At 36.3% G+C, this 27,557-nt stretch overlaps 2 protein-coding genes across 2 annotated transcripts; one reads left to right on the top strand and one right to left on the bottom strand.

Annotated features, from left to right (window-relative positions):
- Window positions 1-1,471: 1,471 nt before the first annotated feature.
- Window positions 1,472-2,302, bottom strand: LOC143577543 (uncharacterized). The gene has a single exon (XM_077061349.1). It carries the CDS (start codon window positions 2,300-2,302, stop codon window positions 1,472-1,474), a length of 831 nt encoding a protein of 276 aa, XP_076917464.1.
- A 22,259-nt stretch (window positions 2,303-24,561) lies between these two features.
- LOC143577542 (non-specific lipid-transfer protein AP10-like) lies at window positions 24,562-24,976 on the top strand. Its single transcript, XM_077061347.1, has 2 exons — window positions 24,562-24,857; window positions 24,967-24,976. Exons 1-2 carry the CDS (start codon window positions 24,562-24,564, stop codon window positions 24,974-24,976), a joined length of 306 nt encoding a protein of 101 aa, XP_076917462.1.
- The last annotated feature ends 2,581 nt before the right edge of the window (window positions 24,977-27,557 follow it).

The raw sequence follows: 27,557 nt of genomic DNA, 5'->3' as shown, positions 1-27,557 counted from the left end.
AATTTTTTCATATTCTGTCAATTTTATAGTTTTATTTGTTCGTTGCAAGTTTTTAGAATACTATAACTTTATTTACATGATCATTATATCTCACTTCAAACTTATTTTTAATAAAAATTTACAATCTATTACACGTTTGTCTAAAAACTACTAATTTTATTTATAAAATATATAATTTACATCCTTCAAACTTGTTTCTTATTGAAAGTTTTAAAGTGAAAAAGAAATTAAAAAAATGCTCGAAATCACTCGATGTTCGATCGAAAAACGCTCGATTCGATTTTGGCTCGTTTCGGTTTTCGCTCGGTTTGAATTCCAGCCGTTCAGTTCGGTTAGATTATAAATGAGCCAAGCAACGAGCAAGCCTTCGCTCGGTTCGGCTCGACTCGTGAACAGCCCTAATGCAAACTAGCACTAAAATTGGGGTACCCGTCAGACTTATTAGAGGGTCTCATTGTCGTGCATCCAATAAGAATTGAACCTATGAATTCATTTTTTTATTTAAAAAATGTTTTTAGCAAAAAGGTTTATACTTTATAGGCTATTAAAAATTATGATCGATTTTCAACTTAGAATGCCAACATTACATTAGTATACATTTAATTCCATTTAAAACCATCAAAAAGTTATTATAATAAAAGAATAACAAAAAAACTATCAACGGGTATATACGTGGGCCCACGATCCTTCGGCCAAGATTTACCAACAACTGGTTAACAAGAAAAATCTTAGATAAAAATTTGATTGGTGTTAGCATAAACTTGTTCCTTGTCATCGTATTTTACCATAAGATGTTAGGTGACATGTTAAGGTTTTTTTAACGGTTTAGTTAACACAAAAAATGTAAATGTTTATTTTGAGATAATTAATTTGTTTTATTAAATTCCTACGGACGGTTAATCATGCATCATGTAGTAGCGTTGATAGCTGAAAGATAAGGGTACATGCACCGATCAGCTGGTGTCCCGATGATTGAGTGCTATGTGCCTTATGTCCAAGGCTTGATGCAAAACTACTATCGAGCCGGGGGTCTCACCGGAAGCAGCCTCTCTATCCCTATGGGGTAGAAGTAAGGCTGCCTACATCTTACCCTCCTCAGGCCCTACCATAGCTTTGCTATTGGTGGGATATACTGAGTACGATGATGATGATGATGATGATTTATTAAATTCCTCTTATAAAATCTATGAACATAAGTATAACTATGTTATAATCAATTTAGGTTGATCTAGTAACTCGAAGAATGACTGTCACATTGCCAATGGGTCATTTCAACCTTTTGTTCATAGATTCATATTCATATTATTATATTATGTTTTGCCTCGTTGAGCTAGCTTGAGCCCATATATTTATATTATGTTGTTGTTGCTGCTATTGAAATTGACATAAAATTGTTTTAATGTGAAAAGCAAAAGAATACGAACTTGTTGATACATTATTTTGAGGAAAAAAAAATAGTATTTGGATTCTTTTACAAAAGAATAGATTTGATATCCTTCATCGTTTTGGAGATGTTAGCCGTCTTGTTTTGAAAAATCATCTCGTTTCGGGTCTTCCAAATACACCAACACGCCGTAAGAATTACACCGTAAAGCACCTTATTTTTCTTGAGCCCCAAGTTGCAGTATTCATGAAAGGTAAGTAAATCCCGGACTGAGAAAGCGAAAATCGGAGGAATATTACACCAATTACTAACAAATTGCCAAATTAACATGGCAAAATAACACGAAGTGAGAAGGTGGTCACAAGTCTCCTCGTAATCACCACAAAGACGACAAGTCGATCCCACGTCAACATTTCTTTTAACGAGAGCCACATAAGTTGGAAGCCTATCCATTTCCGCCTTCCAAGCAAGAATGTTGACCTTAATCGGAACCCAACTATTCCACTTTATAGTAAATGGGACAGGCATGTTGGAGTTTTTTAAAAGAATTTGTTTCATGGAAGCAACAGTGAAAACACCCGCTAAATCATTATCCCAAATCCAACGGTCCGGGGTGTTATTAACAATAACCAACTGTAACATATTTAAACTAACCGACAGCTCGTTGGTCTCATTTTGATTCAGGCTCGAACGTTTCCACCTCCATTTCCAAACTATATTCCCATCAACAACCTCAAAACAAGACTGAGTTAAACAAACTTTATCCTTTACGATCAAAAACAGATTTGGGAAAACTTCTCTTAAAGGTACGGGAGTGAGCCACAGGTCTATCCAAAATCTGGTTTTATCTCCCATACCCAGAACTCCTTTAATTAGACTAGTCAAATTGAGATTGGAAAAAGCAAGATGATTTTCCATTTTTGCAATTGTGTTCCAAGTACCTGGCAGTTTGCTTGAGTGCGGTAAAATAGGCCAAGACCTAATGGAAGAGTGTAATGAAATGACCACCTTTCTCCATAATGCAAGCGGTTCGGTCTTGAATCTCCACCACCACTTGGTGAGGAGACACCTTCAACAATATTTCGCACTTGAATGTCAAAATTATGCAGATCAGCTCCTACTGCCTCCCCGACTTGAATCGTATTAATTAACCACTTCTTCCTCTAAGCGTCTGTGTTCCATGTCAGATTGAGTGTCCATATCGACCTGTAGGATGCTGGGGGAAAATAAAATTCCAATTCGAATTACCTGAAGCTGAGTTGGTATGTCATAAATTTGATGGTTCAAAGTTTAGGTTTTATTTCTTGATAATTATAAAGAACCGATTACAATGAATAAATAGCCAAGAAAGGCCTACAATCAAGGAACAAAATAAGGAAGGGAGAACAATAAGGAAACGATAAAGAATGAAATAAATCAATTCTCAATACTCCCCCTCAAGTTGGAGCGTGTATGTTACGAACGCCCAACTTGTTAACCAAGAATTGCAACTGCTTCGATCCAAGGCCTTTCGTTAAGAGGTCTGCCAACTGCATGGAAGTGGAAATGGTCAACGGTTCAATGTCATCAGACTCCACCCGTTCGCGAACAAAAAAACAATCCATTTCAACATGTTTAGTGCGCTCATGGAAGACCGGGTTATTTGCAATGTGACGGGCAGCCTGGTTATCACAATATAAAGGTGTGGGTTGCTGAGGAGGAAAACCAAGCTCAGTCAAGAGCCATCGAACCCACAAGATTTCGCTAACAGTCGACCCCATGTAGCGATATTCAGCTTCAGCAGATGATCGGGAACAATCGTTTGTTTCTTCGTCTTCCAAGAGACAGGAGCACCACACAAGAGGAGAGCATAACCCGTTCGAGACCGCTGAGTGTAGGGGCACCCAAGCCAGTCGGAGTCACAATAAGCAGTAATGGTACAATCACCCTGTTTCGGTAATAAAATGCCCTGACCCGGTGAACCCTTTAAGTAGCGGAGAACACGATGGACCGCATCTAAGTGGGGTTGACGAGGGTCAGATACAAACTGACTCAGAATGTTGACCGCATATGAAATGTCGGGTCGCGTAGCCTGAAGATACAACAATCGACCAACAATTCGTCGGTAATGACCCGCGTCAACTTGAGGATGCTCCTTTGCTTGATCAAGTTTAAGGTTTTGTTCAATAGGAAATTGGCTGGGTTTGCAACCCTGTAGGACACTGTCATGAAGGATATCAAGAATATACTTTCGTTGATTTAAGATAAGACCCTCTTTGGTCCGAGCAACCTTGATGCCAAGGAAATATTTGAGAGTGCCAAGATCTTTGATACTGAATCGTTCATTAAGTTCTGTTTTGGTAGCTTGCATTTGGTCTATGTCGTTGCCAACCATGACGACATCATCAACATAAATAAGAATAACAGTGAAAGTCGTGCCACGCCTTTGAGTAAAAAGAGAATGGTCAGCCCTTAAAGGTTGGAAACCAATATCAACAAGCACAGCGGTAAATTTGTGATACCAATTTCTTGACGCCTGTTTTAAGCCGTATAGAGACTTACGCAAGCGACAAACCCTAGTATCTCCTTCTTTGACAAAACCTTGAGGTATCTTCATGTAGACCTCCTCATCAAGATCACCATGGAGAAAAGCATTATTGACGTCAAGTTGGTGTATGGCCCAATTTTGTTTCACGGAAAGGGCAAGAAGAATTCGAACAGTAACAAGCTTGGCAACCATGGCAAAGGTAGCATGATAATCAATGTCTTCCATTTGAGTGAATCCCTTTGCGACAAGGCGGGCTTTATAACGTTCGATATCACCATTTGGCTTGTATTTGATTTTATATACCCACTTGGAGTCAATCGCACACTTGCCTACGGGTAATTCTTCAAGAGTCCATGTGCCATTCTTTTCAAGAGCTTGAATTTCTTTCTTCATTGCTTCTTTCCACCTGTCACTTTTAATTGCTTGATGGAAAAATTTTGGCTCATCGTTGGCATCAATGGCCGCTAGGAAAGCTTCGTGAGAATTGGAGAATTCTTTGTAAGAAACAAAATTGGTTAAAGGATATACCTGTGAGGAATCTTGATCGGGAGTGGTGCGAGTATGGTCAACCGAAGGGTGAAGACGAACTTCATAATCGTTGAGATGCTTTGGTTGTGATCGAGTTCTTTTAGCACGGGTGGATGCTTCAGGCAATGTAGTAGCAGGTGGATCTGATAAAGAATCAATGGAAACATGTTGGGCTTCGGGTTCAGAAGTGATGTTGTTGGGTTGTGGAACATGTTGGGCTTCGGGCTCATGGTTGTCAAAGACAACATCTTGTGGTGGTCCAGATTCATCAATGGGCTCATTAGTTTGAGTTGGGCCAATGTCCTCATTGAGAGTGGGCTGTGATGTTTCTGTTTTATCATGGACCTCAAACAAATCACTTTCATCTGGATTAACTTGATGATCCTTGAAAGGGAAATGAGTTTCATGGAATCTTACATCCCTAGAAACCACAATTTTCTTGCTTTCTATATCCAATATTTTGTAACCTTTGGTCCCTGGTGGATAACCTAAGAACACCCTAGGTCTCCCCCTTTCTTCGAACTTATCTCCTCCTGTATCAGTGTTTCGAAAATATGCCAAGCATCCAAAAATTTTCATGGCATCGTAATCAGCCTTTTGGTTGAAAAAAAGTTCGTATGGGATTTGGTTTTGGATGGCTTGAGAGGGTAACCGATTGATTATATAAACAGCCGTCAAGACACATTCGCCCCAAAAACGCTTGGGAATGTTAGCTTCGAACCGAAGGGCACGGGCGGTCTCAAGAATATGTCGGTGTTTTCTCTCAACAACACCATTTTGCTGTGGGGAGTGAGGACACGTCGTTTCATGCAAAATTCCAATGTCACCATAGAATTTAAGCATGTCATTGGAGGTGAATTCACCCCCATTGTCACTTCTAATTCGCTTAACGGTTTTCCCAAATTGGGTTTTAATCATGTTGCATAAATTAATAAGACAACGTGAGGCCTCATGTTTAAATTTCAATAAAAACACCCAAACAAATCGGCTAAAATCATCAACAACCGTTAAAAAATATCTTGCACTCGAAAAAGAAGGAACACGATACTTTCCCCAAACATCACAATGCAATAATTCAAAGCACTCCTTTGTTTTAATTTCACTGTTTTCATAAGGAAGTCTAGTGTGTTTGGCTTTGGAACAAGAATCACACAATTTATTAAGCGAAGAAACTTGAACAAAATCAAAAAAATTGAGTTTTTCACCAGAAGTGTGCCCCAATCTTCTATGCCAAATGTCAACGGATGTCATCAATGCCTTCCTCTTGACTTCAAACGCCCCCATTCGGTATAGACCATCTTTGCACTCACCCTTACGAATCAAGCTCCTCGATTGGAGTTTCTGCATGACACAAAAATCAGGAAAAAAGGTTATGGCAGCTTGCAAATCCCGACTCAGTCGGCTGACTGATAAAAGATTGCAAGTAAAATCGGGTATATGAAGAACTCCTTTTATTTTATTCCCTCCTGGAAGCATGCATTCGCCCTTCCCCTTGACGGGTATGGGCTACCCATTTGGGATCACAACCGGCTTCTCATTAAGGGTTTTGACATTATTTTCCAAAAGTTCAATGTTGTGGGTAATGTATTCTGTAGAACCATAATCAATTATCCACTCATCACTTTCTTTTGCTTTACCTGTCATGCAGGCTATGCGTTTTGTCTCTCCACTTGTGGTATTACCATTTTCTGCAAAACAATTCATGAAGGTGTTATATTGATCTCTTGTCAAACCTGGTACAGGGCTTTTGGTACTATCAACACACGCTACCTTTGGTTTTATTTCATCACGTCTCTTATTTCCCAACCACCATTCCGGGTACCCAACAAGCATGAAACAGCCGTCACGGTTGTGCCCATTCCTCCCGCAATGAGTGCAATGCTCAGGAGTGTCCGTACGCTTATCAGCAAAGCCGGTCCTTTTGTCTTCTTTTGGAACGGGTTGCTTGTCACGTTTAGAACCCGAATTATTGTCACGTTTTGCAGTATGAAGGCTTTGAATGCGACTGATTCAGTGGGCGTGACCTTGTCAGCGGCAATGGCCCTATGCTTTTCATCTTCAGAGACAAGCCGATACGCATTACCAAGGGTAGGTGTGGGAGACATTGCAAGGATTTGGGTTCTGATAACAGAAAAATTGCTATCAAGTCCCATGAGAAACTCATAGAGTCGTTCTTTATCTCTAACATCGATCATCTTCTTCGCTAAACCACAGTTACAACCGAGGCAGGTGCACTGTGGGATGGAAAGAGCCGACTGCATCTCATCCCATATGCCGCGAAGTTTTGTGTAATAGGCTGAAACAGAGGTTCCGTTTTGTTGTGTGTTGTTTAGCGTTTGCTTCAATTCGTATGCCCTAGGGGCACTTTCTTTTCCGAACCGTTCAGCAAGATCAGTCCAGATCTCAGTGGCAGTTGTTGCATATTTCACGTTGTTTCTGATTTCTCTTTCCATAGCTGTCGTGAGCCAACCTTTCACCATGGCGTCACAACGCATCTAGGCCATGTAGTCGGTTTCGTTTTTCTGTGGTTTCTTGATGGTTCCATTAATGAAACCAACCTTATTTTTGGCGAATAAGGAGTTTAACATCTCCTGAGCCCAATCAGAATAGTTGGTGTCGGTGAGGGCATCATTTACATGCATTTGTTTTGGGTTATCTGAGGGATGGATGTAAAGAGGAGACGTGGTAGAGTCATTGGTCGTAGTCTTGTTGGAGACAACAGAAACATCATGGCCGGCCATAGGTAAAGGAGGATTGTGATGGGTGTATTAGGTTAGGGTTTGCTCTGATACCATCATAAATTCGATGGTTCAAAGTTTAGGTTTTATTTCTTGATAATTATAAAGAACCGATAACAATGAATAAATAGCCAAGAAAGGCCTGCAATCAAGGAACAAAATAAGGAAGGGAGAACAATAAGGAAACGATAAATAAGGAAATAAATCAATTCTCAATAGTATGCAATGAATTCGAATTACCTGACCTGCGATTTCTTTTCAAACTATTGCCACCTTTTAACTTAATAAATAAATCCCGGAGGAGGTGTGTATGTGTTCAAGTCATAGAGATTGGATCTTGTGTATTAGGCCCAACATTAAAGTCTTCATGGCTCAGGAGAAGGTCTTCTAAGTCTTTTACGAGGATTAGGCCCACCAGTAGTAGAGGGCCCAACATGGAGATAAACGAGTTGTCATTGTCATGAGATAAAGTTAAAGGTGGATCCTGGGAAGAAGCAACAACCCGTGACGAGACAGGTTTCTTAGGGGTGGGTCTTAGGCATGGATCTAGAGGCACCGGATATGATATTATTATTTATTTTTATTTAAAAAAAAAAACTTTATAAGTTTAATAAAAAAAATATATATTTATAATTTCACTTAAGCCCAAAAATTAAGTTGATTTAGATTTTAGAGAACCAATTATAAACAAATTAGCAAACGAATAATAATAATACCGATAAATAAAGTGAAATAACCGTTAAATAATTAACTATGTATCAATCAATCATCAATCAATCAATCATGCCCAGTAAAATCTCACCGACAGCAAAGCTATAAGTAGGGTCTGGGGAGGGTGGGATGTAGGCACACCGTACCTCCATCCAAAGGAATGAAGAGGTGGCTTCCAGAGAGACCCTCGGCTCTAAGTACATGTGTATGAAGCAAAAATAAAGGAAATCAAAGTTTAACAGTTATATACAAACTACTACTAATTATAATAATATTAATAATAAGATCACAGTTTAACAGCTATATAAAAGCTAATAATAATTATAATAATAATAATATATGTAAGGGAAATACCATTATGGTATGCGACCTAAATAATTAACTATGTATATATATATATATATATATATATATATATCTTGAAATAATTTATGTAAGAGCAAATTACAAAAATAGCTCATTTCATGAGAGAGAAAACATCAAATAGCACGTGAGATTTCAAATTCCCAAAATAGCCCTTCAAATCTCACGTACACGTGAGTTTGTGAGATTCCCCGTGACTTTTCGTGGTCCAATCAGATTCTACCAAGTGTGTTCCACTCCCACCTACCACGATATTTTTCATCCCAAATCTGTCGGAAACGTAACTTTTGACACCAAATATAACCTGGAAAAAACCAACTTTAACGTAATGTTTCAAGCTGTTTTCATCGGCAACGTGAGTTTTCAAAATTATGGTTTTTAAAGTTATTTTGAAATTCATCTCCAAAGATAAATTTCAAATGAATTTTGTAAATTTCAAAAAACCTAAAACATCTTCATCTTCTTCATCATATTTACCACTTTCATCATCTTTAAACATCCCATCCTCCATAACATCCACCCATACATCAACCACATCATCATACTTCCTCAACACACCTTTTAACTCATCACCATATATATCACCTCCTATTCCATCGCCGCCGCCGGACCTCTCCAATCACCCACCATCCCCTCCGGCATCGGCAACCACTCATCGGAATTCACATCATAAACAACACCTTCTTTACCACCATTAATTATATAAAGCTTCTCTTTTCATCCCACACCTATCTCACTCGCGACGACCACGGCGGCGCGTGAGACTCTGGCGGCGCACCACCATCGTGGTTTTTGAAGTGGGGGTCCAGTAGACCAAGTCTTGGTAACTGGGTTGAAGATTAATGGGTGTGAAAGATGATTAAGGTGATGAAGATGAAAGTGAATATGAAGAAGAAGATGTACAAGATTATGAATATGATTTTTTTAAAGACAAAATTCAAATTAAATTCATCTTTGGAGATGAATTTAAAAAAAAAACACAAAAACTATCTTTTTTGAAAACTCACGTTGGAGACGGAAACAGCTTGAAACATCACGTTAAAGTTGGTTTTCATCAGGTAAGATTTGATGTAAAAAGTAACGTTTAAGAAGGATTTGGGATGAAAACTTGCGTGGTAGGTAGGAATGCATGACACATGGCAGATTTTGATTGGTCCACGAAAACTCACGGGGAATCTCAAAAACTCACGAGGACGTTAGATTTGGATGGCTATTTTTGGAATTTGAAATCTCACGTGCTATTTGATGTTTTCTCTCTCATGAAATGGGCTATTTTGGTAATTTGCTCTTTATGTAACTATTTAGCTTACTGTACAGGATATTTTCTCACAACCGATCATTAAGGGGGGTGTTTGGCTAAGCGTTTTCTTTTTTTTCTTTTTTTGCTTTTGGAGGGGTAAAATGTCCAAAATGTCCCTCCAAAAAGCAAAAAAGCTTTAATTTAAAGCTTTTTGAGGGGTATTATGGACATTTTACACCTCTAAAAGCAAACAAGCAAAAAGAAAAGGCTTAGCCAAACACCCCCTAACTCGTTTACTTATAAAACCCAACTTTAGCTCACCCTAAACAATACACGAGTTTTACACACAAAATCCGAAACCAAAATCACCACTCCGTACCACCGCTCACAGACCGCTAGAAACACCACACAACCCTCACCATTACTAAAGACAGTTTTCCGACAACTGTAATGTCATCTCCGACGGCCTACTGGGCTACTATCGTTATCGTCACAGTCGCTACCGATTTTCCTACACTACTGCCACTGCCACCGGAGCTAAAACCAGAGCCACCACAACCGCAACCGTATTCCATCGTCGTCACTTGACTACATTCCACACAGGTAAATTAATCCTCGTAAATATGGGAAAGAAAGTGTGTATCAGTTTAATTACAAAACAAAACATAGCTCAACTAGTTAAGACATGGACTATTAATATTAATATTAACTCTCAGGTTTGATGTTCGAAATTCTTTTTCTTTTTTTGTTGTTTTCGTAAATAGTTAAACTGATTTATTGAGTAATAAATATTTTATTAGTTTAAATGGATAAACTTTCTAGTTGGAAACACTAGTTAGACCTAGGAGTGTGCACGGGTCAGTTTGGTTCGGGTATTGGCATTAACCCAACCTAACCGATCGGTTATCGGTTCGGTTCGGTTAATTTCGGTTAATAACCGGTGGAGATATACACACATGAAAATGATAATATTAAACTATTAATACATATAATACATGAAATAGAGGAAAAAATGCTTGAAAATATTAAAAAAATGAAGAGTTCGGTTCGGTTAATTGGTTCACGGGTTAAATGCTTAGGCATCTAAATACGAAGTCACAAGTTTAAACCTCACCCATGATAAGCTCCTTTTTAAAATACACAATATGTTCAAACTTTATAACACCAACATTCATTCTAAATTAACCTTTCATTCGTTAAATTTGGATTTAGTATTTTTGTTTATTTATTTCCTTAATCAAAGTAAACAAGTTTATTTAACCCGAGAATGATATCATGGATACAAATAAGATGAAATCAAACATTGATCTTTTGATAAAAAGGGAATTTACAATTAAACAAACTTATGAGTTACATTACCATAATGTAGGATGACACGAACACACTAAAATGATTATCATTTACTTTTATAAGACAACCTATCGGCAAACAAGGCCTTCTTTGTTATCTGGTTCGATTATGATAACCCCTATGACTAAGACCTGGAACTCTTAACGTCTTTGGCTTTTCGTTTGTTTCATGTTTCTTACGTTTATTTTGTTTCATTGCAACAAGACATTTGAAACTTGTATGTTTCAGGGAAGTAATATGAATTTCGAACATCATGGGAAACCAAACTTTGATCACATATTTGGGTGTGGTGGATACTGATGCGGTATTTCATATCTATGAACACTCGGCTATATTATCAAAGTATTGTTAACCAAGATGTGCGGGCTTCATGTTACGCTCAGTTTTTCCGATATGTTATACTTGGGTCTATAATACGTTAATTTTTTGTTACTTTTTAACAAAAACAAGCATGTGGTAGATTTAAATTAATTTTGCTCATTACCGCATGTTCCGATACTCAATTTTTAAATGCTTCAAAAATATATATTTTTATTCTCTGTTACCCTGAGTGCTACGCTTCTCATGGAGTGTCCCACGAGCATGTTGTTGTGGCACCGACAACATGTGCTCTTTCCGTGACGGTGAGATTAGTTCACGGCGTCCCTAGGTACAGGTGTGGTACAAAGCAACTAGGAGGCATATGGATCGATCATAGCTCTGTTTCAGTTTCTGGGAATGGATGTAGGTGTGCCAACCTGCCCCATTCCATGTGATTGGTTTACAGGAATGCCCCCTGTATATCGTCATCTCTGTTTCTGTTACTATTCGGCTCATGGGTACATCCGTATGATATGAACTATCTGTAACTGTTTAAGCCATCTGTTATTGTTATGAATTATTTGTTACCGTTATAAATCATCTGCTACTGATCTGAATTATTTGTTACTATTCTTACTCAGAAGTTATTGTGATCGACTTATCCGAAAGTGTTTTGGCTTACTGTTTACGTGAATTGTTTTATTAGTTGTGTACTGTTTAGCAAAAATGTTTTATTGTTATTGTTACTAAAACTGTTTTGTTATCGCCATCATAAACTATTTTTTTTAAGCTTACCGTTTTTTTAAAAAAAATGTTTTAGCGCTTGACCCTATTATTCCGTACTGGGCATTTGGCTCATTAAGTAAATTTTTCTCCTCTCAGTTTCACAGGTTACTTTGGACGGGATGGAAAGAGTAAAATAAATGTTAGGATACTTATGAAGATTTCTAAGCAATGAAATTATGTCTTCTGTCTCTGTATACCTTCGCACAAAGTGACATGTCAGCCCTTTCTGAGTCGGGGTGTTACATAAAGGGTCATTACAAAAAAGACCCACAGTTACAATTACATTCGATACCTAAACCTAAACGACTACCTCCTAAAACCTTAAAACTATCCTAAAACTTCACCACAACCGCCGCCACCACTCATTCATGCAAAAGCATGTATCTGACCATGTTGACGCTTTCAACGGTTGATTTTCGGCTGCGGCCGTCTTTCGATCCGGCACCCGGCTTAACAACCGAAACAACCGTGCATTTTGTTTCTTTGATGGTCATTTTGGCCATCTTTCTGGCGATAGTTTCTTTGCGTGGCGTGACTGGTTTTGATGATCTTATGAAAGTAAAAGGTTAAGTGTGCTGTTGTGGTTGGTTGGTGAGTGATAATATCTGTATATATGTTGGTGAGTAATTGAGATCTGGTGAGTAGTTGAGATGTATGTTTGATCCTACGGCTGTCATGGATGAGTGCTCGTTTTTACTTTTTACTTTATAATATTAGATATAGATTAGACTATTTTTTAGAAAACTGAGGTGTATAAAGAAGTAAATGGTAAAAGTAAAAGCGTGTAAACTGAATACCATATGATAAGAAGGCACGTGGTGGTGACATCACGAATCACCTTGCCCTGTCTCTGTAACTTTCTCCAATAATGATATTTCTCAACATTTTCTTTCCAACATATCATTTTACTGTTTTAGGTAAGAAGTAAAAGTTTATTCATATTTTCATATAATCAAAATATCTCGTAATGAGTACAAAATGCTTTGTTTTAAGCTAACGTTAATAATTTCAAAATACCTTTAGTAAGTGTTTTAGGCAAAAGTTGCCACAATAACACTTTTACGAAAGTATTGGGAAACTAGTCTTTGGCCGATGTAAATTTTATCAACAATCGTCACAACTGCAAACGCCATACAATATGTCAAGTATGGCTTGCTATACATTTGTGATTTGCCAATCGTTTGTTTATTTTTAAAGAAGGCAACGTAAACGTTTCATATTTCAGGGTCACCCTAGACAAAAATTTTTCTAAAAGATATATTTCTATAGGTCAAGTACGACACACTTGTTTTCCACTGTAGGACACCTAAAGCAACATTAGTGTTGGATATGGCAAAAGGTAAAAACTTGCTTGAAATATCATGGATATCATTTGTATGTAAAATCTTTGAATTATATTTCAAAGAGTTTCAAGTATTATTAATTTTACATATTATATTTATATTTCTTGTTTTTTTATATTTAAAATCTCTAAGTTAAGTTTTACAGTTAGCTTGGTGTAGTTTCACTAATCAAAAAGTAAATCCTTTTTTAATGGCGTTTGGAGCCGACCAATATGCCCAATATCCGAGTTAATCTTCTGAAGACGGGTTTATTTTGAAGTTGGAGTCTCCAGGCGGAAGTCATCTAAGAACACTATGAAGGAGAAAAACCGTTCATTCTAAAAGAAACTCAATGAGTCAGGTTTTAAAACTAAAACGTTAGCTAATCATTACCTTGGTATACATTTAATTCCATTAGCTTCATCCCTACTAACAACTAAATCACATTTGTAATGGCCTATAAGAAAGGGAAAAAAAACAATAACTAACAAACAATTAATTAATTAATAATTCATTAGCTTCATCCATACTAACAACTAAATCACATTTGTAACGTTATTAAATCGATCTATTGTTGTGACATTTGATTCTTTGAAACAATAAAACCAATACCATCATCACCCGAAGAATTGTTATCATACATTAATACTAATATTGCTAGTAACATCTGTCTTGGCTTTGTTGTTATGCATTCAAACCTTAAAACACATTTTTATCAACACCAATTTCGTTGCAAAACACAATAATAATATCTTCATTACCGTTTCCCATCTTCCACTCAACTCTTTCCGCAAATAGGACAAAGTTGCCCCTCACCTGAGGTGCACACTAATGAGTTTAACTACCAGACTTAATATGATTAGTGGGGTCGGGTTTAATTGTCAGTTAAATGAAATCACATGGACAAAAATCACAAATTTAAAACAATTGAACTAAAACCGCATATTTGAACAAACCACATAAACGGAAACCGTAGTTTACTCTCTTTTTAAAATGTGTCCCGTGACTGTAACCCAATTGGTAGATCTAGGGATGTTTGAACTAGGTTAATTTCTTTAACTCTAAGCTAATCTATATACTAATTTTTGTCATATATATTAACATTTAAAAAAAACATTAAACAAGTTAATATATCAACTTACTTATTAAACAACTCATGTCTGAGTTAACATTTTTTTAAACAGGTCATGTTCGAGTTGATAAATTGTCACGATTTCTATTGGATTCTAGATTATTGATGGTTTCGAGAATAATAAATTAAATTGGTCGAGTTAGTTGGATTAGGCAACAATAGTGTCATCTTCTTTACACTTTGTAGTAGAGGTGCACAAACCGGGTATTTTCAGGAACCGGAATCCCCGGTGTCAGATATGGTCAACAAAAGTCAAAATCGGGTCGAGTAGGAGCTGGTTTTGGGTATAGTCAGGCATTTGCCTGGGGTTTTCGAGTGGGGTTTTGACCATGTAAAGGTGGAACCGGTTCCTGCGAGTTCGGATCGGGGTCGGGTTCCAGGTATAGTTCTGGGGAAAAACCCAAGACCAGGTCATACCCGCGAGTCATGTACAGGTAGGAACCGGTTTCGAGTGAGGTACACCGGGTATATATATTGTGTAGTGTGCATCTCTACCCTGTAGAGACTGGAACGAGATCCACGAGCCCAACAAGCCCAAATTGGGAGCCTAACACTAGGCCTGATACGAACTCAACCACTACACATTACACAACACACGTCTCCATTCTAGTATGTCGTTTTGGCTATATCATGGTAGACTTGCACTTTTTAGTAACTTTCAATTCGCACATGGAAGCTTCATTGCTAGTTTGGAAGGTTCGCTATGTTGTAACGGTTGTTCCTATATTGAAGAGGTAGGTCCCAGCAGAGCCCAGTTGGACCCGCAAGACTCACCTTGAAAAGGGACGTCTGCGCAGTTGAACCCGCAAGACTCCTTAACGGACGTCTGCGCGGTTGAACCCGCAAGACTTAACTAAAGGGATGTCTGCGCAGAGACCAACTGGATCCACAGGACCCACCATGCTCAGAGACGTGACGTCCTTACGCGCAGTACGCAAGCTGTTCCCGCAGGAAAAGCCTCCCAATGGTGAAGTACTCTGCCTGTTCCCGCAGCTGCGGATACAAGCCATCAGGGAAGGCTACCTGCGCAGCAAAGCTACACGCACAAGGCACTTAGCTCTCATAATAATTCAGTAATGTCACCTGAAGAAGGAATGAGCAAAGCCGGGAATACTCCCGCCCAAATGAGTCAGTCCGTACGATACGGGAGGATCTTTTGTACTGTACCTGACGAGGTATGGACAAAAGATCTGACCAAAGATACGACTGCTCACTGACAACAGTATGACGAGCAGCACGCTCTTGTACTGTATGTCACTATTAGCCGCTGCCTACTCACCAACCTGTCGGAGGACGTGCATAGCCTGCAGTTGGTGGAACAGGAATGGTACACAGCCGGCCTGGTCACTATCAGCCGCTGCCTACCCACCAACTACCAGCATGGCATGTGCGTAGCCCACAGTTGGCAGAACAAGAACACTATTCAGCCGGCTGTTCCTTCTTGGAAACCTACCTTCGGCTATAAATACTCCAACACCTTGGAATGGTATTATCTTATCTTGTATCTCATCTTATATCTTATACCTGATATCTGCTCTAGTCATTCTCTTAATATACACTTATACTAAAGAGCAATCTAGTCTGATTCTCACGCCGGAGGGTGGTCACAAGGAGGTACCCCCCACCTTCTCAGTGACGAGCTCACGGTGTCTGTTTTGCAGGTTATCAGAAGAACCATCTTTGCCGGATCTAACCCCTCGTGGGAAACATCTATTTAACCCCCAGGTTATCCGTAATCTGCCCGGGGTCGATTAGTGTTTCTTCATATATCATATTATGGTCTAGGGTTTTCATCCGTTTATTGGGTTGCATTAGAGTTTTAAAGACCGGTATATTGTTGTAATAATTTTGATGCATACATACAAACTTTTGTGGCGCTATCCTGACCGATACAATCATACAAAGGAGTGTGATTGTACCCTTGCTCAATAATTTTCTTTTTTATTTTGTCGAACCATTGTAAATGGCTTGATAGACTGTTGTATTGAGAAACCATTAACACCCGTTAAACTTTCTTATATTAATCACAATGTTTACTATTAATTACATATATATAACTACGTTTTCAAAACATAATATGTATACATGATAACATGAAGGCTAACATCCATTATCTAGTCACAACTTACAAGGTTATCTTTTAATTAGTGTTATAATTACCATAGTAAATCACTTTATGTTTTTTTAAAGACAAATTTAATAAATGTCACCATCATACAACCAATAATAACAATTGTCATTCCATCATATTTTAAAAAGTGTCCTGTTAGAACATGTACTTTGTGACAAAACTAGAAGTGACATTTACCCGATTCTATGTTCAGGTATACCAGAAACTTTGTTCCCTCATTCATATGCTTCGTGCCTAACTTAATTCACTCCTACACTATTCGACACATATCTAATCACATGAACATTTTTTTCCCACTACCTTTTGTTGATAAACAAATTGAAGCAACTCTTTCATCCATCACATTTCTTGCCTTTCAATTATGTTTTAAAGAAAACAAAACTTATTTAATCTTGCATGTGTTTCTTTACAAAATTTATAACATGATCTTTGTCAATATACATGTGATGCTCTGGTATTTTGTATATATATTAATGTATTAATTATCTAGTTTTATTGAGTGTACTGTTAGAACTTTGATACTTCATACGTGCTTTTGTACTTCAGGTCATTGATCGTTAAAGATGCTAAATGGGAGACCTGTACGAGTATGAAATGATATCTCATGAATACCGGAGCATGATTTGATTGCAGTGGTAAACACCTGATTCTCTAATAAAAGTGACAGATTCTAATATTATTTTCTACAATTAGTATTCATCTAATTAAACGCCATTTGCTAATCGTAACATGTGATTTATCTGATCTCATTAGGTAGCAGAATATTGATGAATTGACGGTTTATTTGAGTTTGGTTCTCATGTACAAAAAGGAATATTTAGGTGCATGCATTTGTTGTAAAGTTCATCCTTTCCTAAAATGGAAAGTAAGAGCATGATCCTAGTCCCTCATTTCTTTTCATTGCATACATTTTTAGAACCTGTAACTTTTTCTATTACTGAGAATTATAGCTTTAAGATCACTTGATCATATTCATACCATGATCGGAAACGATTGATCAACGAGTTATATCATACAAAACATAAGATCGATCGATCGAATAAGCAACTAAAGTTACTAGGTTATTTTACCTAGAACATCATATAAACAAGCTAAAAGTCATAAGAGTAAAGTCAAACCAAAAAAGATTCATAAAAGATCAAAGATGGATATAGATTGACCTAATTTTGCATTAGCTTTAGCTTACCCAACTCTCATTTACACACACACTACAAGACAAAACCATAAACACAACACAACAAGACAAACAAACCACACACATAACACATACAATTTTTTTGTATAAATAGAGTGTGTGTTTCACTCACATTAATCGCTGCTGGAAACAGCTTCTTCAGTTTCCACCATCCTTCTATGGAAGTTGCGGTGGCAGCCGCAAGCGGCACACGTAAGAGGCGCCTCGGTACCCTCCTCCGCCTCATTCATTGCCATGAACTCCCTACACCCGTCCACCTCGTAACCACCAACGTTGGCAGCATGGTTTCTTTGACACTCACCATATCTAACAAGAACCCGACCGGTGTTTGATGAGTTCGCGTAACCTGATGGTGGTGGTTCTTCCCTTTTCAACACCACTCTTCTTTTGGTCATTTGTTTTGAAGAATTGAAAGATGTCTTCTTTGTTTCTTAAATAAATATTGTAACCCTAAAAGGGTTTATTTATAGGCAGGCTTTCAAAGCTTTGCACTAACCCTAAGAATAATTTGATTTAATTCCACTTTTCATCCTTGTTGTTTGATTTTGTTTTCAGTCTAAACCTTACTTTTTATATTAATCACAATTAGACCTTTGAGTTTTGTTGTGTAGTGTAAAGATTCCATGGTAGCATTGTGGTTTAAGTGTGGTTAGAAGAAGCATGCATGTGTACTTTCACATGCATGTCATCTTTGCTATCTATAGTCATATGTATATATTAATCAACAATAAAATTACATTTTTATTTATTTAAAAGTCCGTTATTCTTAATCTACATATATGGATGGTATAGTGGTAATCAACTAATTAATACGTTTTTTCTTTTTTGAAAAAAATTATGTCCAGCACAACCTGTGATTTATCTGATAGTATTGGTTTGTTTTTCAATATTCATGGTTTAAACGAGTTCTTTTCTTTAATTTTGGTTTTATAACATTATAAACAACTTTTAGTTCAACTTATTATGAATTGACATGTTAATTCAATGTGTTGATGTTAATTTCTTATCTTGATCTATACTCTTCATATTCTTGGAAGTATATATAGCTGAAATGACTTGGTTATCATAACAATTAAAGGGTTAATTCAATGTATCTAATGTTTATTTACTCTTTGGATTTGACATGTGGAGTTGTGTCTTCAATGAATCAAACTAGTGATGATGGTTCTATTTAGGTAAGGTTTTCTTTGATCTGATTAATTACACTACTAGAAAACAAGTCATTTTCCCACAAAACTTTCCTACGACATGTAGTTCAAACAGATTTCCAACAAAAAAAAAACTCCAACTTTGTTACAACATTAGCTAATAAACATTATGTTAAGTTAAAATAGTTTTTGTAGGAAGTTTACAACCACATGTTTTTGTAGCAATTTTGTAAGAAAAGTTGGGAAACGGTTGAAAACAATTTTTCAAGCGTGTGTTTTTCCAACATAACTTTTTGCTGGAAACTTGTTAGAAATTGGATTTTCCAACAAATTTCCTACGAATTAAATTGTAGAAAATCATCTCTTTTTCTAGTAGTGTGACAAAGTAATGGGTAATGGGTAATCTCACCTTTTTAAGTAAATGAAAATGACTATATATAAAGATTAAAAGAATGTATATCAAATGTGTACAACCTCATGTGGTTGTCTGATGTATGTTTACACATTGTTATCACTATGATTAAATTAAAATGCCTTTAATGCTTCTATTTAAGGAAATGTTCCGCTGGAATATAACTTTTTATAATTTGCAAGTGGGTGGTTTGAAAAATAATCAAAAGTATTAATTTTATTTATATTAGATATTAATATAAATATACGATTTGTAATTGTAAAGGTTAAATGGAATAATTGGCAGAAATGCGCTGCGAGATTTCGGAATACTGCTTTAAATGGAATAATTGGGTCCCGTTAAAAGTCAGTTTGGTTGCGCGTGTCAATGGCGAGAAGGAATTTGGAGGTGCCATCTACATTGTGCTTGACTTGTGCTGAATATGACGTACGCGTGACGAGTCGCCCGAACACCTATTTGTTTCTAGCAGGCTTGCCCAAGCACTTTGGCAGGTCTATGGTACTAGGTTACAAGTATTTATGCCTTTTGTTTTTGAGATATCTTGGATTTGTATAAGTACACAAGGTTCCTTAAAAAGAAGGCAAAAGTGTTCTATGTTATTACTCTTGTTTCAATTTGGAGCTTGTGGAAGATGCGGAATGCTTTAGTTTTCGACTAAATAGCGGCATGTTTGGAGACTTTGATCATTAAAGTGATTGGTTTCCTTTGGATTTGGCGTAGGTCGCGATTAAGCTCAATTATATGGGAGAAATGGATGTAATTTAGCATGTAGTTAGTTCTCTACGTCTCTGTTTTATTTGTTTTTTCATTTATTGGAGAACGTTTGATGTCGTGTGCTAAGCTTCTTGCTTCGCCTGGTTTCGTTTATTTATAAATTCTTTTTGTTGGTCGTTTGAATAAAAAAAATTTCTTTTATAATTAAAAGTATTAGTTTGATTAATATTATAAAAGTTATAGTTTGAAAAACAAAAAAAATTAATACCACCAACTAACCTGCTTGAGTGTTAGCTAATTTTAATTCGCCATTTTTAACCATTAGACTCCTTATGAGAGCTACTCTTAATGGAAGTTGACATACTTGTTTATGTGTGTTCAAAATTAATAGCACTAAATATGAACAATGGCTTGGAATGTTTTAACATGTCTCACAACACACTGACATTTTTCTCTCATATATTGTATCCGTCTTTTGTTTCTCATGTTCACATGTTAAGCTGGTTAAATCTGACATGAATGTAACTAGACTAATCATCACTCATGTATTCATAGGGTTGCGGGATCAAATTCAACGTGTATATATGATCTGTATTAACTTGAAAATTCGTATTTTCAATTATATGTTATTACTTTAAAATTACAAATTAAATTAGAAACCAAAATTTAATTGTCGTTTTATTTTGAACTATAAACTTTTATAAAAAAAAGCGACAACAGCCGCATCACACCCACCACAACCCCGTGGAAGCAACCTAGCAAACAACAAACTACATAACCTTAATCTTACACCAATTCGCCCACTCTATTCTTTTACAATTAGATCGGTTTTTAAACCTAAGGAAACTTAAAGATTTAACTGTGTTGGCACATTTTGACACCTACTTATTTTTTTTTCTTTAGTCATAAGACACTCAAAAAAGTTTAGGTTTTAACATAAAATATCTTTCAGACTATGTGTAATGGTCTAACTAAAATGTGAAAAATGTCCCACAACATTAGTGGCACGTAGACGGGGGGGGGGGGGGTCTCACTAACTTTTCACATAAAAAAACTTGTAATAATTTAACTAACAACACAATTATTATTTAATATGATTTTTTTATATAAAAATATGAATAGATGCAACCGATTGGTTGGAAAAGTGGTGGACCCCACGCAAGGAATGCCTAATCCCGTTAAGCTGTTAGCGTCCCAGAGGGCTTGTTCTTGTTTGGCGCGCCCCTAATTATCTATGGCGTAACGCTCTGGTGAGAAATTGATGGTGAGATGACAGGGGCACAACCGTCCTAGAGTTGGTTTTAAATTAAAATTAGAGTAGCCATATAGTGAAATGTGCTTGGTTAAAGAATTTAGAGAGTGCATTATTTTAACAATTATAAAATGTGAATGAGTATGTAAAAAGATAGTTATTATAACAAAAAAAAAATAACTACTAGCTACAAGTTGTGGATCATTTATATGTATCTTGCTTGAATAACAATGAAAAAAAGGTTAATTGTGTTACACTGTTAGGGATCAGGAATTGACATCTCCCTTGTCAATTATCTTTGTTCATAAAGCCAATAATTGTGAACAAATGTTACATTTTCATTTGATGATCAAACATCTAGGTATGATTTATATTGAAGTTTTGGTTCATTTTTGTTTAGAGGAAGCTAAGAAATTTGCTAATTTACTTCTAGAGTTTGTTTTAAATTTTCTTTTATTTTTTTAAAGTGTAAGATTTTTTGCTTTATACATTTAGCCGTAAAACGGGTATGACATGAAACTAAATTACAAACGAGACACGTGCCTCTTAAAGAGAAGGCAAACTTGAAAGAGTGATACAAGATTCTCTTGGTGGAAATAATCATATATCCATGATTGTTTGCTTGGTACCCTATCAATCTATCATACTCATTGTTTCAAATTCTTGTGATAAAAGTATTGTATGTGCCATTCATTGTCCAGGTTCTATTCCTGGAATAATTTTAGCTTCAAGGTCGAAAAATATAAAACATGTATCTGTCTTATTCCTTTTAGCAAAGTTAATATACCAACTCCGGTCATGTTGTGTTGTCCGCAAATAAACCACTTGTATCCTTGTCGCCCAAAATCTTAATATTTGAAGTTCTTGCTTAAATGGCTTTGGTGACGGCCTCCATAGTTCATACATGTTTAACCCTTTTGACGCTGTCGCTTACATCGCTCACTATTTTCATTTTTAACCCTTTTGACGTTGTCGCTTACATTGCTCACTATTTTTGTATTGCAAGACTAATATTCTTATAAGATAATATAAGCATTTTCATTACTCATGATTTGGAAAATTTTAAAGAAATATGTTATGGTAAGAAAAATAAGAGAATATGTTTTGATTCAATAATTCGATGTGTACAATATGCTCCTAGTTATATATATAACCAATAGCACCTTTCAAGGCATACATTAGCAAACTATAGAGAGGAAATAACTATAGGAAAGAAACAAATATTGTGGCTAAAATTAGGTGAATGTAGGGCTATTTAAAAAGTCCGAGGCTCAAAGCTCTGGCTCGTGGCTCTCTTGATAAAAGCTCGAATAAAACTAGCTAAAAAAACTTGATTTGAAACATCATGAGGTGAGTTGGCTCCTCCAAATTCCTTCTCGCCATTGACACGCGCAAAATTGAGCTAGAGCCTTAGTTGAGTTGATCCATTCAATTTCGAGCCCGAGCTCGAAACCACCCTGGCTCGACTCGTGAACAGCCCTAGGTGAACGACTTTAAATTTTTCCCATTGAACAACATAAATTTGTCTATGAACTCATCCAAGCTTTTGCAACCACTGGTATCGTGTCACTTGGGGGTGTGATGGCTTCTAATGCTTTGTTTTGAAACCTAACCTTGCAACCTTAAACATAGTCAACATTTGTTTTCCCATGTGGTGATTTACCATAAAAAATGGTTGATTATGAAATCAAATTACTTCTCAAGCTACATTTGGTATTTACTTGAATTTCATATTAATAGTTTTTAGTTTTTAATGTTTCCTAGGATCACATATACAAAAGAAGCTTATGGGGCCTAACCCTTTGGCCAAACACGACATCAGCGTCGTGACGTCTTCGGTGTCTATTGTTATATATGATATCTTCACATTTGTAGCATTTCATCTTTTGGTTCCCATTCATGTTGTGTTACATATATAGGTTGTTGATAATGGTAAAGAGGGTGATTCCACCCGTTGTAGGTTACATGTAAGTGTTGATGATAAGATTACACCTTGTCCATCAATCGTAGCCCATGATACTCATTGAAGAATTAATATGTATCGTACAAGGTTTTTAGACCTAAGAGGATTATGCATATGTTGGTCAATTCCTTATGGTGATAATGGAAAACATAATAATATGATATACCCATTAATCATATGTGTACATGTTATAGCATGAAGAGTAGTAATCGCATCAGAGAATGATGTAGACGACATAGTTGTCAGATTGGTCGAGTTCCACTTTAGGATGTATAGTTAAGGATGATGTTGAGGTTCTTGAGAGGAACCTAATTTTAGGAGATAGGAGACACGCAAAATTGTTATGTGTGTATAGCTAGGTTATGATGTTAATCTTTATCTCTTTTTGTATAGGGAAACCTTTATTTGCTAGTAATGATAATATAGTCCATCAACAGTTACCAAACTAATATAATAAGATATAATTTAATTATTTTGATATATTATTATATAAATGGCAATGATGGCCATATAGATACATATATAAAATATATTTATTCTTACAGTATAAGCCCTGACTCTAGTTTCACGAACCGTTCCACCAACATTCTAGCATCAGTGCATTTTAGTTACCAATATTCATTCAAGGAGTAAAGAACATTAATTCCACGTTTCGGTAGTTCTACAATTACGTTTTCTTATCGTGTTACTATTGTGTTCATGTAGTCGCTCGCTTTTTTTACTTTGAAGTTTAAATAAGTGTACTTTGAATTCAAACTTCTTATTTTCTTTAGAATTCGAAGAAAGTAAGTTTTTTGAGTACTTTCAATTCAAACTTCTTATTGTCTTTAGAATTTAAAGAAAGAAAGTTTTTTTGATATTTCATGACATTAAGCTACCTGACCAACAAACAGGGTATAAAGCTAGTTATAACACCGATTATTAAGGCCCAAAAGTATAAGTTAGCTCAAAATACATAAAGCCAACCTATAGTAACTTGTTATATATATAGTCCATGGCTTGGCATATAACAATGTGAATGGACTTTCAACTAAACTAGTGCATCACCGCTTATAATAATAATGTTTAAATCTACCACCATCCATCCACCTATATATTGTGGTCATATAAGGTGTATATGACCACAATCAAATTTAATGATGATACACGTTGCATGAACAACCGACTAACGTGATGAAACATTTGAAAAAAATATACCTTTCAAACTTATTACTTTGATACGTGCCCAAAATCACCGATCACCTTTTTTCTATAAATCTCACAACACCAAACAAATAAAACATATAAAGATATAAAACTACAAGAGATAATAATTAATTAAAGATGAAGAGTTCAATGACTCATGTAGCCGTGTTATTAATAATAATGGCTCTAGTCACGGTGCACCCAACTCAAGCCATTAGTTGCGGCGAGCTTGGTGGTATGCTTGCACCGTGCCTAGGCTACCTGACATCAGGTGGTTCACCATCTCCGAGTTGTTGTGATGGTGCCAAGAAGGTTCAAGGTGCTACCCAAAGCCAAGCGGATAGACGAACCGCTTGCAATTGTGCTAAGAGTGCTGCAGGGCAGCTGAAGGTTCGCGCTGATAGCGCGAATGACCTTCCGAGCAAGTGTGGGATACCCGTTACTCTTAAGATTGATCCCAAAGTCGATTGTAACACGTGAGTGAAACTGAATTAAATATGTAATTATTTTGTTAACTTAATTTAATTTATAAGGTTTTAATATGTGACTTATGGTATATTAATTGTTTAATGTTTAATGGTGCAGCATTCCTTGAGGTGGTGTCACGTATCGCTAGCGGAATGAATAAACATGTTTTGTTTATAAAAATATATGTTTATAAGAGTCTAGTACAATATATGCGCTATGGATCGGTTTAGAGTCGACAAAACATGTTTTGTTATGTTAAGTTGTGATGTTTCACATATGAATAAATGTGTTTTCTTTATCAAAGATGTCAACCAAACACGACTTGTTGAGTAAATGGATTAACCTAAAGATACACAATTTTATAATTGTGGTTTATAAAAGTTTTATATATACACTTCCGAGATTAAAAAAATATTAAATGTCAAAAGTTAAAATACTTTATATATACGAAAAAGTAGCATAAAGGAAACTTCGTTATAACTTATATCAATAGATAACCAAATTGCTGACACCTTCACAAAGTTATTGTCGACTCAAATTAGGATTGTAAGTCCCAAATCTGATCTTTAATATGATACCAAGAAAACATAATCCGTATACGGAATCTATTGATTATGGTGATTCATGAACAATAACAATGATGAGTATAATGATCGATCAACACAATTAACACTTCAATACACACGATTATATTACTAGAAAACCATTTGGTACATAAGCTAGTGTTATTTTTCAATAATTGCTCTCTAAAACAGATAGGGGCTAGCTAGTACTAACCCTAAGGCTATGCGTAGTGGAGAGGCTAAATAATTGGGGCGTTTTGCGCCGTGTGACGCCCAGTCAGCAAGGGGTGAGAATTTGTTTTTGGGGTGTAATGGTGTAGGGACTACAAATAGTAATATAATATATATATATATATATATATATATATATATAAAATAACAATATATGCATATATATGTATATATAACACACACACACATATCCATACATGTTGGCCCCACCACCCCCTTCTTCCAGACGACGAGAAGAACTCGCCCCCGCCCCTTTTCGCCAAAAAATCGCCCCAGGGGACGGTGTTCGCGCCCCTTCGCGCCCAAAATCGCCCAGCTTGTAGCCTCATTACATATGGCCTAACAATTAACTAAACATTATACTATATGGGATGGCTATTACAAAACCCAAAGGCCAAACCCATAAGCCCAAGTCGAAAGGATTTAGGCTTCCTAGCCCAAAACTATTAAACGCCCTAGCTAACCCGTAAAATATGTTTCTTCCGTCATGATCATGTTGTAGCTCATTTGATATGCATATTCATATTCGTACACTCCAATCTACTAGTTACTCCTCGTCCTTAACTTGGGGGGCAGTATCAGATCATGTTTTGCCTTTAGCTTGCGGGGAAATATCATATCATGTTGTAAATAGTGATTATAAATGGTAATATTGGTTGATGCATTATAAATATTAGTATTTACATGTTTGTTATACATAAAATGCATTGACATTATTATAAATATTACTTTAATTTATTAATCCCTTCGTTTCATTATACTTTATGTTGGTTCTAATATTTAATAGATTGAACTAGAAATAAAGCAAATGGTTCTTATGTCCACTCCCTACATTATAAACAAACTAGTTTCATAAGGCAAGCAGTCATGAACTACATGCTTGCTAGCATTAACAAATATCATGTTCCATACTAGACATTATTATAAACTGAAACAGAAACACATATTAATAATATAAACTACATTCTTAACTTCATATTCTGAATTCCTCATGAGTTTATAGCAGTTCCTGAATTCTTCATTTCAAGTGCACTAGTAATAGTTCCATGTTTATAATCAACAGCATGAGCAGTTGCACACCAACAACATATGACCACACATGTAAGGCCCCGTTACCGGTAGCCCTACTTTCGTGTTGGATTTACTCATAAACGCAGTTCTAAATATCAGAGTTAATTAAAACATTCGCGGAACATTAAAAACTTTTATAAAACATTTCGTAACAATCCAAAACTTGTCTTAAACAAACAACTTGTCTTTCAAAAACAAAGTAATTAAAACATATCACGTCTTGAGCCTTCTGATGCCAGCCTCTTATTCAATGCCACGTGTCTCCTCAAGCGAGCTGCCTCATCCTACTCACCTGCGTGCATACTAAAAGTCAGCTACGCTGAGTGAGTTCTAGTTAATCATACATTATACAATACACACAAACTTATATTCTTTCATTCATACTTTCATACTTTCTTTTATACTAACTTACTTTCATATCTTATGTTATAAAGAGCATTACGCCCTACATTCCTCGAGTATTATTAGGGCTCGGTACCCTCATTCCTCGAGTATTATTAGGGCTCGGTACCCTCCTTCCTCGAGTATTATTAGGGCTCGGTTCCCTAGTTCTCGAATATTAGTAGGGTTTGATTCCCACTTCGTTACCATACAACCATACATCATACCTCGAGTATTATTAGGGCTCGGTAACCTTTTTGTAACCATACAACCATACAACCATCATTTCCTTCTTTTATTAACTTTATCACGTTCATACACATAAGCATACATATCATACTTACCTTATACATAGCGTTACAACCTGACAGTACGTGCAATATCCAAAGATCGTTCACGTACCATTAAGCAATCATTCATACATTTCACATTATTCACATAAGGCATACACTTATCTTTTAG

Source organism: Bidens hawaiensis, unplaced genomic scaffold (genome assembly GCF_021521415.1).
Source record: "Bidens hawaiensis isolate Kalapana, Puna unplaced genomic scaffold, B.hawaiensis_p1.1 tig00028733_1, whole genome shotgun sequence".
Taxonomy (NCBI): domain Eukaryota; kingdom Viridiplantae; phylum Streptophyta; class Magnoliopsida; order Asterales; family Asteraceae; genus Bidens; species Bidens hawaiensis.
This window is presented reverse-complemented; position numbering and strand designations above follow the sequence as displayed.

What these genes read in the sequence shown, in the direction of transcription:
- LOC143577543 (XM_077061349.1), bottom strand. Translation starts at nt 2,302, where the DNA reads ATGGAAAATCATCTTGCTTTTTCCAATCTCAATTTGACTAGTCTAATT.
- LOC143577542 (XM_077061347.1), top strand. Translation starts at nt 24,562, where the DNA reads ATGGCTCTAGTCACGGTGCACCCAACTCAAGCCATTAGTTGCGGCGAG.